The sequence below is a fragment of the Struthio camelus genome, chromosome Z (genome assembly GCF_040807025.1).
Source record: "Struthio camelus isolate bStrCam1 chromosome Z, bStrCam1.hap1, whole genome shotgun sequence".
Classification (NCBI taxonomy): Eukaryota; Metazoa; Chordata; class Aves; order Struthioniformes; family Struthionidae; genus Struthio; species Struthio camelus.
The window spans coordinates 7788095-7804856 of record NC_090982.1 but is presented as its reverse complement, the minus strand read 5'-3'; the positions used below and the strand labels follow the sequence as shown (position 1 = coordinate 7804856).

The 16762-nt window shown below is 37.8% G+C and overlaps 1 protein-coding gene across 10 annotated transcripts in view; it reads right to left on the bottom strand.

Annotated features, from left to right (window-relative positions):
- Window positions 1–7505: 7505 nt before the first annotated feature.
- The window catches only part of ELAVL2 (ELAV like RNA binding protein 2), a 92931-nt gene continuing 83674 nt past the window's right edge, over window positions 7506–16762 (bottom strand). For 7 of the 10 annotated variants that reach the window (XM_009686776.2, XM_009686777.2, XM_009686775.2 and 4 more), the window contains 3 exons: window positions 15060–15285; window positions 10734–10772; window positions 7506–10225 (listed from right to left, as the gene is read on the bottom strand). In XM_009686776.2, the coding sequence (XP_009685071.1) occupies window positions 9895–10225; window positions 10734–10772; window positions 15060–15285 (596 nt within the window). In that variant the 3' untranslated portion in view covers window positions 7506–9894. The remainder of the gene's footprint in view (window positions 10226–10733; window positions 10773–15059; window positions 15286–16762) is intronic. The other 3 variants (XM_068928517.1, XM_009686778.2, XM_068928514.1) reach the window with 1 other exon arrangement.

Genomic DNA, 16762 nt, shown 5'->3' with positions numbered 1-16762 from the left:
CATCAGTAATGCACGTAGTAGTGCGCTGCTGTAACTTTAAAACAGAAAAACATTAAGACTATAGATTGATTTTAGTTAAAAATTGTGTTTTCAGTCTGCACTGTCTGCACCATTAGAAAACATAGCTTCAGTAACAGTCTTCACTTGCAAGCTAAGTAGCCAAAAGTGGAGAGAAAAACACATCAGTATTCAAAATAAAATGACTTTTTTCCTTGTCTACTTTTTCTTTTCTCCAGAGCCTGAAAACATCACACTCTAATAATAGAGAGGTGGATTTGAAACAAGGTAGGTTGAAGCTGGAAGTGATGAGACATGGGCAGCTAAGGCTGAGAGATGCAAAAAAGCTCAAAAACTCAGCATCTAAGCCATTTTTGACTATATTGTTGAAAACAATGAAAATTGATTCAGTTTAAGATACTATTCTGTAACGGTCTTTCTGCTTCACTTCTATGAATACCAGATTCTTAAGAGAGCCGACTGAGCTCAGCTGGTGAGCAGCTGTCTGGATTTAGAAAGCATAATTCTGAATCTATGAAGACTTGCCCATCCTAGACAATACCGTAGGGAGCCTAACAAGAAACTGTTTTCACAAGGATCAGTTCCATTAAAAGTCAACAGTACACACCTGCTTGCCTACAGATGTTCTCCCTGAACCAGAAAGGACAGGGAGAATTAAGCTAGGTGGACCCCAGATGATTTCTGGGGCAGTCTGGAGTTACTCGAGGAAGAGAGGTGACCGTATTAATATTTTGGGTGTCACAGACAGAAGTGAGAGCTACCTATCTTCCCAAAGGTCTGGCCAGTCACAAGGCTCACTTAAGGAAAGAGCACGTCAGCAAGTCTAATGGTAGTTTCACTTCAGATGCATCGCACAGACTACACCACCTCTCCTCCACAAGCAAGCTGAGCAGTGTAAGAAGCTGAAGCACACCTCTTCTGGCTAAATGAGCTCCTTTTATAACCAAGCTCAGAACTGCTTACTTCATCCCATTTTTTTGTGGCCCTGGTGACTTCTGCATGATGCATGCAGAGCAGATGCATGCAGTTCCAGAGAAATATCGGAGCACTTCAGTGCTCCTGAATATCCAAAGTTCCGACTTTCAAGTTTCCCTCTCTCTTGGTGGCTAAGTGAAACCAGAGTATGACACATCCTCAGGAACAGGTACCCTCCCAGAGCCTGACACTGTCTACTGCCTGCTCTTAGTATGCAGATACTTAGAGAAGACCGCTTTGCCTGGAACTACACAAAACCCCAGATGAGCTTCCAACCAAAAAAAACAGCTGGCATCACGACTACCGCTAATTCTGACAAACTGCTTTACCAATCTCTCTAAAGCCTGCCCCTGTTGCTGAAGGGACACTTCACACCGCAGACTCACCAGGTCACAGCCCTGTTTTCTAACAGGATATCTGGAAAATCTAAAGACCAGAATTTGAGAAGGGATGGCTGGTGACATCCTTTGCAATACTGCCATACTACTGAAGGGCCTTGCATGTTTAGCAGTCATCTAAGGTGAAAAAGCTGTCAACTAGTAGCCAAAACGGTTATACAATGCCTTCACCCAAGACTCTCTGTAATCTGTGTAGTCTATTCCCTGGATTAGACCTTGCCTGTCTCCAACAAGGCTTGTTTTGCATTCATACTGTACAGAAATAAAAGATGAACAACAGGATAATGTTTCAAAATTATCTCAGCCTTAGTGCCCTGAAGTAAAAATGAAATATTCCTAGGTGGAATATTTTAAAGGATTTGATCCTTCTCAGCAGAGAGAGTACCTGCTAGTCCTGAGAAATAAGAGAAAGAAGGGCTTTGCAGCAGCATCTTCAGGAATTCATACAGCTGGAATTAATTTAATATGAATTTGTTCCAAAAAAAGTGATCTTTCCTTTGAGTCCTAGGACAATTGCTTCACTCTCCTATAGAAACCCTCATCTAGAGCTGCTGCTAAGGAAAAATTGTGTGGAGTAATAGCATTATTTGATACATCTGATAGAATTTAAATTCTATCATGAGGGAAGAAATCTGGGCATCACTTTCTGGGAAGTCATCATCACCTTTTCTAGGCAATAGCTACAGAATTTTATCCTGAACAACAGCTGCTTAAAACAGGGGCTCTCAAAGTCTCTTCAGAGATTTACCATAACCAAGTAAAATCCCCCAAGAAACACTTCACCAGTGGCAGTTCAATAAGTAGAAGAGGAAGACCCGTTCACTTTTAGTTTATTTTTGCTGAAACCTATATAAAAACTGGAAAGCAGGTTTTTGCTTCTGGTGTTCTGTAGGTAATTCCTGTTAACAGGAACTGAATTATTTATTTTCCAAGAGTAAGTGAGAACAAGCCAAAGAGCTAAGGAGAATGACCTTTAAAACATAAAACCTTGGTGATCTTTAAAGGTAAACTGAAGTGTCATTGACCCAATTAGCTCTTCCTTTTGGCCAAGACTTGATCCTTTCAGGCTTTCCACAAACTCCCGAGAGGCAGCCATCTAAAATGCATCAGCTTCAGGAGACAGGTCACATATTATATTATTAAGCCATCTCGAAAGTTGAAGACCCTCTTTTCAATCGGGGAGGTAACCAGTAGCACCTAGAAATGAGTTCTTACTTGAAAGTCAGTTGTTCTTCAGCTATGGGCCAATTTAAGTAAATACTGTCTGAACAAGCTAAGGAAAATAACCTAAGGATTAATTCTGCTCTGTTTGATTTTTAACGAAATCAGCAAAATATATAACTTCGTGCACTAGCAATAGAAAAAAAGCTTATGAAGAGGCAAGAACTCAGACTACTCATATGGTTTAGATGCACAATTTTAAGCATTAAGGTCATATATCAAGGAGAAAGAATGCTGCAGAGCACATAAGTTGTTCCTTGGTCTTCAATATCCATTTATCTGATCTTTGCCATATTGATGTGAAGCACTTGTTGGAAAGAGACCGTACACCAGACAAGAGAAAAACAGTAGTGAATAAAATGGTTAGCAAAGAATTAGAAGCAAGAGAAAACACAAGTAATCATAAAGTGCAGGAGAAATTAAACAACAGCACAAGAAAAACATGTCACACCAGGAGGAAAGACTTCGAAATAGTAAGTTAGCTTTTCAGCTTACTTGTAATTATTGCACTGATTGAAAATAAGATATTTAAATAAAGTGCAAAGGCATATCTGATGACATAGGCATTACAAGTGCATCATATATGGGATGTAGTCCCATATAACATCAAGGTATGGCCTTAAGAATGGCCCAGCACCCACTAAACTATGCATCTCTTCAGAAGAATTAAGCAGCGACTCTACGACTAACTAATCTGAGCTGAACAAACTCCATCCAAAAGGTTAGTGGAGAGGTAGGCCTCAAAAACGAAGCAAGAAATATGAATGCTATCACAAGTCAATGATATTTGAAGGCAACAATGGTAATCCACTTTCTTCTTATGAAGATTTCCACTGAGCTTAGCTAAAATTTCTAGAAAAGAGCTTTTTGTTTACGTATTATGCCAGATATTCTAATCTCTAATCTGGAGCTGTTGAGCATTAGCACAATGTGAATAGGACTGGAGGAAGCCCACATTCACTTTACTTAATATTTTACCAATAAAAAACCCTATCATTAGCATTTACAGCAAGCACTATAATTACTTGAAAAGTGTTGTTTGATGATTAAATATTCTTCTCTCTATACTTTTTCAAAAAATAGTAAATAATCAAAATTCAAATTTGCAACAGATCTGAGTTTCTAGCAATAAAAACAGATACTGCAGCTGTTTGTAACAAATATGCAACATGACACTTTCTCAGAAAGAAACTGATTCAACGAGAAGGTCTCTGGAGTCATAACTTCTCAGATAAAAAAACAAACTGTCAAATAGGAAAGATGGGCAACTTGAAGTGAAGTGTGTAACTGAACTGTTTGGGATCCATCAAATAGTGACAGTGCTAATCAAGGACAGAACAAACAACCTGCCACTACCCTTTTTCTGGCCATATTTTGTATGATGGTACAAATATTAGCGAGGAAAAAGTGTTCCATCTCTGCCTATCTCCATGTAAGGTCTAACATCGAAAAGGCTGCAAGGGAATACTTTTCCTTTCTAAAAGGGAACACTGAATTTTTCAGACAGGTAGACATGAAGAAATCATGGACAAATTTTTATTTTTAAAAACATTTTTATTAGTTTTTTTTAAATAGATGCTGACAAATAGTCATGTTGTAATTCTTAGGCAATAGCCAAGAGATCAGCAGGTAGATGACCTGCAGCAGCTTTTTTTAGTGAAGCATTTACGCAGACACTTGAAACTAAGAACATCATTGTATTTGAAGCTACAGAAATACATGCTCACTACTAAGCAGGGGTCCTATTATCTACATGAGACATATTTAATATGGAGCAACTCTTGCATATTGCAAAAAAATACAAGATAAGCTGAACTGCAAAGTATGCACTGTTAAAAGCTATACTCTGCCAGCATTTCTAGCAACTTTCCTTAGAGTGTTACAGGGTTACTAAAAATGTCATATTGACTTAAAACTCACAAACAGAAGACTCATGATGTAGTATACAAGAATAAGAAATCAAGTATGTTACATTAACTTTCTATAGTTATGCTTCATTTTAAGTAGTAGCTTTACCAAAAAAAAAAATTGAAAAAACAAAGTTAGTAGATTTTCCTTGTTCTCCTTCATGTCTTACAGCAGAACTTTGGTAAAAAGCAAGAACATAAGAGAGAATACTTGTAAAAAGAGATAGTAATGCATTAGATTTGAAAGCACGTTGTTAGGCATGAACGCCACTGAAGTTACAGATGCTGTCTTGAAGATACCTGGGAATTTATGTTGCTTGCTGGCCTTAAATTGTTCTAATTCTAGTTACTAATATTGTTAATATTCTACTTTTTAGAACTACTAATTACTCTGAAAATAGAAAGGATTTTGCCACCCACATACTTTAAGCACAAGAAAGCTAAAGAATATGACCCTTAATATGTTACATGTCTTTCAGTGTGGACAAAAAGGTCAAGCTTTTCAGACTAAATCCCCTCTTACAACAGACTCTTCCTACATGTTATCACATGCGTCTGTATACCTCCTCCCATCCGCAGACCTGACCCCCACCTCCCAGCCTTATTTCAAGCTGCTTGACCCAGATGACCTCTCATGTGCAAATACTACATTGTTTCACATCTTCTGGCACAAACGATTGGTCATTCTAGCACTGGTTTTGTAGACAGGAGCATGCATAACAGTTTATTTAGGAAAATTTTCAAAAAAAATAGGTGCATTTTTAGCTTTGAGGTGCACACAACTGAACTCTCAAATTCCAAGTGCTACAGTCTGGCAGGACGACAAGCCCAACTTAAAAGAAGGTGCAAGAATACAATAGTTCTGATAAAGATGAAACAAGCCAGTTGCAGGCTGTTATTTTACCTCTGATGGGGCATTTCTCCAACTGCTTTCATTTCTCAAACAGTTGTAGCATGAAAACTAAGGAACTCTCTGCTAGGCATTCAATATGCCACAAAAGTTTTGTTAGGAAGGTCTAGCTGCTCACTGCTTTTCAAGGTGTTTAACCTAACTTACCATTCCTAGATACGGGTCAACTTCAGGCAGTATATATTAAGTGACAACGCAGATGTAAACGTCCAAATATCTTTTGAACTCTGGCCAGCCCTGCTCAGCAGTAGAGGCACAGTATCCCAGACTCATTGTTATTTGGGCAGCTGTCCACTTTAAAAGGTCTCCATCCCCCTGCACCCCACCAGAAGAATTCTTCTAGGAATAGGTGGACAGTTCACCAGCTGTTGCCGACTTTGCTGCAGGTATGTTTTACAGGACAGGCCATGCACACTTCAGGCACGTTCCTGCAATAACAAATCCCTTCCACAAGTCTCCCAGCTAGCACATCCGTCCCTCTGCTCCCCGTTGCTGTACTAGGCTCGTGACTCCAGCTCATCCTACCTACTGCTGTTGGTCCCACACAGATGTTCCTGGAACTCTTATCAGATATTTCGGTACTTCACTTCAAAAGGAAGTAACAGTCCTCTGCCACATCCCAGGAAGCAGTTTCACATTTTCTTCCTTAGCTTTACCATAAAGCTTTAATACAGTGAGAAAAGTACCATCTCCATAAATTAACATCAGGTTCCTCCACTAATGAACTTCCAGAGCCAGAGGTGCTCAGATACACATGGTCTAATTTGTATTTTCCAGCGCAGAAATTATAAATGCAGTAGGCCAAAAGAATGTTAAGTTAGAAATTAAGTGCTGCTCCCTGACTGTATGTCCATCTGCAGCTAACCCTCAGAAATAAACAGTTTTGGTTTCAAACTGAAGACAATTAAATGAACACATTTTGCCCTCGTTTCTATAGAGCAAAATAATTAAACCTAGCTAGTTGCATTGTACTCAAGTCGGTTTAAGTTTAGAACTAAAACTACCCTCCCATGAAAGCATGCAACCCGAAAATGCAGACGCCCCTGCTGGAACATCTACTCCAAATATAGCTCTGTATTTGCTGCCAAGCTTCTTGCATCCTTTGAGGTGTCTAGCCAGAGAACATAACTGCGTAAGAAGTCACCAGCATACACTACACTTCTACATGTAAAACATGACGAATCAGTTTGTTAACACTGTGGTTATGACTTAACAGACATCATGAAGTACTAATCTGTATCTGTTGCTCAGAGATGTCTGACCCCACTCCCTCCAAGGAAACGTGGTTGGAACAAACTGTATTGATGGGAGAAGCTGCACACTACGACATATAATACAGGTTTTGTTTTTTGTTTTCTGTTTTTTCATTCTTACTGTGATATTTTATTAAAAAAACTGAGGTGGAAGATGACAATTAAAACTAAAAGCTGTACTCTCCATATACTATTTTTGGAGCTATACTAGCTGGTGGATGTTCATTCCCACTCATTTGATACAACCAGTGAGTTCAGGAGTACTGGTACTTTCAGGGGGAAAAGAGAGGCTGAATGCAGTTCTGGGAAATTTAAGAATTTCTTACTTAAGAATTTCAAGAGGGGGCAAGGAAAAAGAACAACAAAAAGTAAGGTTAATTCAGATATTCATGAGCCAAACTCTGAATTCATGGGGCCCAAAAATTAATATAGTAATCAAATGGTCACCACAGTAAAGAATAAGCCCCCTTCCTCCAAATTTATCCTAATGTAATACTGTGTTAACTACACTGAACAGCTGGCTACTAGACAGACAACTTCTTTTTTTTTCCCCCCCAGATTGTGTTTAACGCTCCTCGTTTATTGTACCAGCCTAAGAACTGAGTAATACCTGAAACACTGAAGTGAAAATATTCAGAATTAATTCGAATATAGCAGAGTTGGCATACAGCTCCACTACCTTTTACTCACTTGTTGGTAAACTGGGATTCTAAGGTAAATTTAAAAAAAGATAGCTACCCAAGAGCTTGGCATAAACCTTTCACCCAGACTGCTCACCCATTGAAGCAGAGGACAACATGTTAACAGACCTGCTGCGACACTGTTTTCCCTTCAACTTTGTTTATTGATGTACTGAACATGAAAAGGTACAAAGGATCCAAACACAAAAGAAAACGTGTACAGCCTCTTAAATACTCAACAGAATATATTTTCTATTCCAACAGATGTGAATTAAGTCATACTATACAACTTCAAATAAATACCAGCCTTACATTTTAATAAGTGCTCTGATAAACACCGTAAAGTGAAGCCCAATTTACATGCCTTCTCATCAATGCCTTTGTTTGCTACAGTAGTATAGGAAAGAAGCATGTAGCTACTGTTTTCCCCACAGTGGAAAGGCTGTGTTTTCTATAGTATATACAATTTTTAACGCAGAGGATTAGCTTTAACAATCTAAATGCACCTAAGAATGAGAAAGTGCTCAGGAAGCCAATTGATTTTTTAATAGCATTGAGTGGGTCAGCATGAAAACTCGCTTATTCACTTTAGCACGCGCTTCACAGTATATGTACTGTACTATACTGAAAAATTTATAACTACAATTTAAAAGAATAAGAACCAAAAGCAACTGCAAAGGTAATGTACAACTATGTTATGCATAGCACATTGCTTTTTCTAAAGGGGAAAGCATATGAGCATCTCAGTTTATACAAAAAGCAGGACGTAACTATATAGTTGTCAGTGCATCCTGGTGAAGGCATCAAAACCCTCAGCTGTTTTAAAAATTTATTATAAGCTAGATGCTAATCAGAAAATATTTTGTCTTTTTTTTCCTCTTAAATTTCTTCAATACATGGTAAAGACTTTTACTATTTCCCCAAATAGTGATTTAAGCATCATACAAAGTTAAATTTCAATAGCATACAGGTATTTATGGTTTTGTATGAAAAATGTAAGGAAATTTGTTCAAAACCTATGATTATACTCGTTTTTACCACAAATATACTTATAAACAAAAATGTAGCATCACCATAAACAGCTGAAGCTAGACTATCTACAGACAAAAATAGCAACAGATCTGATGCACTGTAAATTCAAGTCCTCAGGACAACAAAAATGAATAAGCAGACCTCAAGTAACAATGTTAATGCCATTTACAAAGGAAAAAACTCATACAGAAACATTCAAAACCTGAACATCACTTGGCATGTAAATTAAAAAAAAAACAACTAAAACCAAAATTAGCTGAAAGAGTCATAACTCAAGGTCTTATTTACATTACACAAAGCTCAGGTGTTAGCCTTGAACATAACTTTCAAAATACCTCCAAGTATGTCCAACTCAGACCACTTCTGATGATTTGCTACTGTGCAAACCACGCACGTCTTTTCTTAAGACAAAAGAATTCTTCAAACAATAGCAAGTACATCACTAAACACCATGAGCTCTATCTGAAGGGAATTCTTTAGGAAGAACAGATTTTTTTTCCCCAACTTTTTTTTTTTTTAATTTGCAGCTTGCTTTTATATACTTTTTTTTAAATTTGTTTCAAAATCACACATTAATGTGAGCCACCTATCACTTACTAACCAGGATGACCAAAGACCCCACTGATGATTATACAAATGAAACCAACAGTGCATCCCATTGATTCTACTTCGTAATACAAAGGTCTCAAAAGTATTTCTACATCATAAATCTCTCTAAGTTTCCCCCAACAACTGCAAATTTCCTGGTAAGTTTTAAAAGCTCACTAGGTGTCATATGAAGAGATTTCTCAAAGTATTCAAGTCAAAATATTTGTTCCAGGACCAGTAAAAAGTTTCTCCAAATTTTTCTTTTTTATAAAAATAGATGCTTTTTTAAACCCACATCAAAGAGGCTCTTATCTCTTTGGCAAGGTACTGCTTTACGAAAAGTTCTCCAGTATTCTTACAATAAGCTTTTATAATGTGTTCCCCTTCCCCAACCCAAATGATAACTATAAAATAAATACTGCTGATAACTTTATTATAAATAAACTGTAAACTTCAAATACGTCTCAAACAACAGAAGAGCAATGCATTAAAGTGTAACTTAAACAAGGCTAATCACAAAATTATACAACATAAAAACAACTCAGAAAGTATAACACAAAGCCTCAATATTTACTCATAGGTTCAAGGCAGTCATGTAAAAAACAAAACAAAACAAAAACACCTTCCCTTAGCTGAAACATTTTAAAAGGTTCACCTTCTTCAAAGAAGGCAATAGAATGCATTGTAACAGGTAAAAACCCTGTACCTCTTGTCAATATTCAAACACAAAAGATATTTAAGAAGTTTTAATTCAAATATTAGCAATAAAAAATCTCACATATTCTTAGGATGCTAAGTAGTCATTTTATCCCCATTTCCACACTGACTTACAACAAAGACAGTTACATAAAGTTTCTCTTAACTTGCCTTTGTTGTATAGTTTTCATATTTTAATGCACTGAGAATAACTTTTTAGGCTTTGTGCGTTTTGTTTGTTTTAAAGGAGACCTGCAATACTCTGTCCCCAAGGCGATATCCATTCAGACTGGCTATTGCCATAGCTGCCTCATCATAGTTTGTCATAGTGACAAATCCAAAACCTTTGCACTTGTTAGTGTTAAAGTCACGAATGACCTTCACATTGGTTACTGCTCCAAAGGGTCCAAACATTTGCCAGAGGATACTCTCATCAGCATCAGGGGCCAAATTGTACACAAAAATGCACCATCCAGTTCCTGCATGTCCAGGGATATTAATTCCAGCCAAACTGGTCATTCCATCAATGGTCATTGGAGGAAACCTACTAAAGAAGGGGAGAAACAAAAACAAACACAAACACAAGCATAAAAAGGCTGTTTACAATGAATTCTGAAAAAAAAAAAAAACCAAAAATGAAAAAAGGAATAAATACAAGGCTTTTCATAGTGTGCATAGACATCTCAGCTAGATAATAAGGTAATACTGCAAGTTTTTTCAACTGCACAAATAACAACAATACTATACAGAAGTGGGGAAACAGTGTTTGGCCTCGCAGAAATAAGCAACATTTAGAAAAACAAGAAAAACATGCTATAAAACTAATGAGGATTAATGATAAATAAGACATTTCAAACAGGAAATCCATGGGACTGCTGCAAAAGATTCATCTCTTTCATGCACAATGCACTAACATGAACAATTTCAGCTGCAAGTCTCAACATGCAAGAGTCCAGCATTAGTCTTATCAAAAAAGTAAGAACAATACTCAAGATACTTTCCCTGATCAACTAGTTTGTTGGAAAGTTATTATGAACTTAACAATTCTTCATTACCTCTTTACTCCGTAAGCCATGTTCAGCAGATTGTCCAACCTGCAAAACATTTAGCAAAGCGTTCAGTCTTCAGACTCTTCCATCCCTAATCTTAAGGAAACTTGGTATATTATTGCCAGTCTCCCTGCATTATATTCTACAGAACCTGACACAAATCTTGAGCACCATAAAAAAGCAGCAGCACCTTACTACACCTGATACATTTAGTGCAAGAGCATGCAGATATTCTTGTACAGTCTGTCCACAGCCCTCAATAATTCAGTTCAAAATGTCCACCTACAACAAGTTAGGGTAAATCAAATATTGTTAGCATAAATATACAGTCAGTGACCACTCCAGTGAAACTCTCCAGATCATAAACTTGTTTCTGATCTTACTGAGACATCTGACACTATGCTGACAGAAATCACACAAATTGCACAGGGCTTAGGAGCAGTAGCAAATACTAGGACATGCACTGGAATAAAAGAGCAAGCAATTACTCATTTTTCTATTCTAGAATTTCTGGAATAAAACATTTTAGGATATGAATAGATATTAAATCATAAGCTTTCTCCATATATTTCTTCTCTCATCATTCCTTAACCTCGTAAAGAGCAGCACGCAACCCCACCTCCAATGATTTTAGGGTTATCCAGCTGATACCTGGAACATACAATGCTTAAAAATCCTGGTAAGAGCCTTCAGGAATAAGATTAAAGTGCTTCTCCAAGAAACATTCCTCAGAGAAGTGGGGTTTTTTTTCCTAGAAAGGCTCAGACATGCCAAGGACAAACGAACAGAGGAATTCTCTTGCTTAAAGGTTCTCTTCAGGACTCTACAAAAGATGAGTTTAGAGAAAAAAGGGTCACTTTTAGTATGAAATGAATCGATTCAGTTTTTAACTGAGCTAAGACCACTTCCAGGGACAGACTTCCCCCTCCACTCAGTCCTGGTGAGGCCACATCTGGAGTGCTGTGTCCAGTGCTGGGCTCCCCAAAGCAAGACAGACATGGACCTGCTGGAACGAGTCCAACAGAGAGCCACAAAGATGAAGGAGGGACTGGAGCATCTCTCATGAGAAGAGGCTATGACGGCTGGGACTGTTCAGCCAGAAAAAGAGAAGGGGGACCTTACCAAGGTGTATAAATACCTGATGCAGGGAATAAAGAACACTGAGCCAGACTCCTCTCAGTGGCATCCAGTGACAGGATGAGAGGCATTGGTCAACAAACTGATATACAAGAAATTCCATTTAAATATATATATATGCGCATATATATTTTATATACATATATATATATTTTTTTTAAACTGTCGGGGTGATTGAGCACTGGAACAGGTTGTGGAGCCTCCATCCTTGGAGATATCCAAAACCCAACCGGACAGGGTTCTGAGCAACCTGCTCTAGTTGACCCTTCTTGAGCAGAGCTGGGAGCACAGGTGAGAACAGCTGATAATTTCCAAAGGTACCTTCCAACCTCAACTATTCCACAATTCTGTGAAATAGACTGGTTAGGGACAAGACAAAACAGTTCACATAGCTCCCTCCTTCCCTGGGTGGTACTCAAGAAAAACTCCATTCTGTATGCAGAATCATCCTAAAATGCATGTTTGATTTAATTTACAGCTAGTATTTAAAATAAAATTCAGAATGAAATCTATATTGACATAGGCCCATTATCATTTACACATTTCTAACAAAAGATACATATTAATATCAAATGGTATAATTTAAAAATGTAAGAACTGTTTACTTACTTCATTACTGTAACCTGCTGTAGATGCAAGTAAAAATTTACAAGTTTCCTCTAAAAGGGAAGGCTGAAATCTCAGAAATCCTGAAACACTCACAGCTTATGTCCTTCTGGAGAAGTTTTGGAGAGGACTGAAGAATTCCAGAAACACTTAGAAGTCCTTGCTGTAGGACATCAAACTGAAGACTCCATATAGTAACAGCATGACCATAACCCAGTTTTCATAAGATATTTGGATGACTTAAGACCTTGGAACGATGTAGTCAGCATGTTCAGAGGCATTTACTGAACAAAACATCTAAATGTTTTAAGTAACTGCTTTTGAAAGTTCAAGATTTTTATTGACAAAAATATGATGAATGGGATGACTACAATACTCCATGTTCTTCACTTTGGCATGACATTGAAATTTACTCCAGTTGTGCATTTTCAAACCACTATCAACTGTTAATTAAAACTGAGCTGTTAAGTAGGTACGGTTTTTTACATGTGAAAGACATGAGAACTGAAGTTAGAGCACGTAAGTGAATTCAAGAGGTTTTTTCTGCTAGTGCAATTTGTGAACTATGCAGTTAGCAACACAGCTGCGGCAACGGCAACTAAACAAAGCCCTAAAATAAAGACAGGTTTCCTACGGTTACAACAATTACAACAATTTAAGACTTGTCAACGCTGTCTCTTTTTCTAGAGAAAAGAAAATAAGTCTGAAGGCCTTCCAAAACCTAATATCTGGAACAGTTTACTTTGCCAGTCACTTTACTTTGTCAGTCATGTCCACCTTGTTCTTTCTTCCACATCCATAGAAATCAAAGATTTTACTCTTATTTACTAGAGATTTGATATCTACTCAATGATTTCTGTTACTATTGTACTTAAGTGCGGCAAATCACATCTGCTCTTTCAGGGTTGTTTCAGGCACTACTTGACGCAATCTCAGCAAAACCTCCTAGTGAAAGCACATACATAAAGACAGTCTTCCTTTTTTAAAGAGCCACAAAACCAATCACAACAAAGTTTCAATGCCTAGTTTTGTAGGACATGTGTAGTCTGTTGATATTCTGCAACTGCAAAGAACTTTAGGTCCTGTCTACAGGAAACGTAGTTGAAGAATTTTTACAAATCATAACAGACATAGCTGGAGTAGATCAGTTTTTTAAAAATGCATTATTTAAACACAGAAGCTACCCCAGTTGGTATCAGTAATACTGAACCCAGTCGAGTATCTGGGAACAAGTGTACTTAGAAGAACTCAAGGAGTTAGAAAGCCAGTCTTGACACAATGTGCTGAATGCTGCAGTACATAGGGTTTATCGGTAAGAGTTATTTGTCTCATTTTTCAGGTCTGCACAACAGCTCCCTCATGATATTAACTCAGGATAGTTCATTCCGGCTCATCCTAAAAGGGCGACTTCCACCCTGTGCTCTGTACTGGAGCAGGCATTCCTAACTATGGGACGATGGAAAGTCTACTTTTACTCAGTCTGAAGCAGCCTGTTTAAATTAATCCTTTTATTCCCTTGAAAAAAGGTAAAAAAAAATCCATGCAGAAATGAACAAAATCAGTTATGCCTTTTCCTAGGGCGGGCAGCCAGGCTGAGCCAGTGTTGACCATTACCCCTATAAGGCACTTGCAGTACATTGTAAGGCTGAGAAGCTGAAGAAAACAAGATTCAGAAGTTCTGCCAAAAGTACAGTCCATGAACTCTGAACATATGGACTAGGAGCGAGAGGCTGTCAACGCAAAGCCTTCACAGTTTGGTTCATTACCTTTTAAAATTGCCAGGTGAATTTTATTTCTTGAAAATAGTGTTTCACTGTATTAATGTTTAACAATTCTAATTGCACAGGCCAGAGGTGGGGTGGGGGTAGGAAGAAACAATCAAAATGACTGAAAAAAAGTCCAGTGGGACTCAGGAATGTAGTTAATACAATATTTGTTTCCCCTCTGCTCTTGCCTTGCGTCCCTTTTCAGTACACTAAATATCACAGGGAACTGCAGCTGTAGTTTCAACACCATGGAAACACAGATCCACAAAAGATGATACACGTGGAAAAATCTTTGAATATGTTTTCATTATAAAAGTGTGGAATAAGACGAGACAAAACGTGGCACGCAAGATTTAGACCATTAACTAGAGAAAGAACTGAAAGCCAGAATGGGGAGGAAATATCAGAAGGAAGTGGCCGGCTGTGGCATGCCACATGGTTAAGAAGGAAACTGAATTGTCTAGGTCAATGTTACTTGACTTGAGTTGCACATTATGTCAATAGTAGCCTACGAAAATAAAAATATTCTTAAAAATAAAGAGATCTTTTACAGATTGGCTGGAAGAAAAAAAATCTTGGTTTAATCCTGACTGTCTAATTAAGTAGGTTTATTAGATACTGAAAAGTTGCAAGTTGCAACTCGTTTCTGCTTTTAGTTGTATTCCTGGAGAATAGCTGTAAAAGTTCAAAATTTTCAAGGATCTCTTTCCCGCACACAAGTCTGATAATCAGGGAGGGGAAGGAGTAAAAGGAAATGAATTGGCAGACCCCTAGAGAGCAGAAGCTTCCAACAGCAGTTCAATCACACACAAGTACAACTTACCTAAAACGTTGAGCCTGCTGAGCTAGAGGTCCTGGATATCTTCTGTTTGGAGAATGATACAGCTGAGAAAGGATGGCCTGATTGGTTTTTTGGCTTGGGTTGTTAGCAAACTTTACAGTGATGGGCTCTGTGGCACCTGGAGGTTTCTGGCCATTCAAACCCTTGATAGCCTCTTCTGCTTCAATGCGCTTGTCAAACCGGATAAAGCCCACGCCTCTTGATACTCCTGTACAGGAGGAAGAAAGCATACAATAATTAGCTCAGAGACTCTGGAATGTTGAACATTAAGACGATTTCATTTATTTTGCCCGAGAACTGAGCTTTGCTGATAGAATAAAGACTTTACTTTCCTCCCCCACCTTTTTTTTTTTTTTTAAATAAAAAAAAATGCAAGACCAGTAAGATATGCTGTGTGGAAAGAAAGTTTGGAAAGGTGAGGAGAAATACAAGACAACTTAAATACAGACAGTCAAAGGGAAAATCCGAAACAAGGTGATTGGGGGGAGGGGGTAATGAAGATGAAGGGGAAGAGGAAGGGCAACTTTCAGAACAAGCTGAACCATAATGTCTATTCAGTTGATGCTACTTTGCAGTATCCACGTTTAAGTAACTCATGTAAATAGATTACTCATCTGCTCCATAGCTGCAAGAGATGGCTTACGGTCTCCTACAGCATCCCTTGAAGCTCACATTGGAGTGAAGATGCTGAAGAGACCAAGAATAAAGTGCAGGAACTACATTACTGTAATGGGAATTATTGCCCTATTTTAACAGTCACTGTTTATTTCTATAAAGCAGACATTCAGTTTTAGCAAAGCAGACTGCTATACACTTTTCTTATTTGATTTTGGGGGGGGGGGGGCAGGGAAGGATTTAAGTCATAGATTTTTTTCTTAGTATAAAGAAATCAAAGACAATATGCAAGGGTATCAGCAAGTGTCTATGAAAGGTCTTAAAAATATCAAATTCCAAAACTTACACTGTAGTTTGAATAAAATACAGGCAGACATTAATATTAATTGGTTCAGGCAAGAGAGTTATTATAAATAAACTGCAAAGCACGTAAAGTAACATTCTTGAAACTATTCAGAGGCCTCTTACATTTTGGTTCATGAATACAGAGATAAGCTAGAAGCTTGTCCTCACTTGAAAAAGACAGTGACAAGAAATGTATTCTGCTCAAACAGTGACAATTTAAACCATCAAAGTGACAATGAACAGGCGTAAGAAAGATTTAAGAGGCAAGTGTCACAGCCTCAGTGTTGCATTTTTCATATGTCAGTGTGTCACAACCTTATTATTCATACAATTGAGTCTATCTTCTCTTCCTTCTCAAAAATTTGAGAAAAAAGCTGAAGGCTGAACAAGTCTATGCGAGAGAAGTACTGTGCACATATTACGATTTATGAGTGTTTAGAATTACAGTGCACACATTTGCAAGTTGATTTATATTTACTTGTTTTGCCCATTTGTCAAATCCTACCACTTCTGTGCATGAATATATGAGAATATACTATAAACAACTGTCCACTGCATATTTGCAATGCACAGTCCTTTAAAGCAGGACCATTTGAAAGTTTTACGACTTTCTGCTGCTGAATGTTGTCACCCGTGATGACATGCAACTTTGAAAACAAGCCTCAAGAAAAGCAAACCCAAGTTATCTTACTCAGAAAACAATCAGATGAGCAACGGAGTTTCCC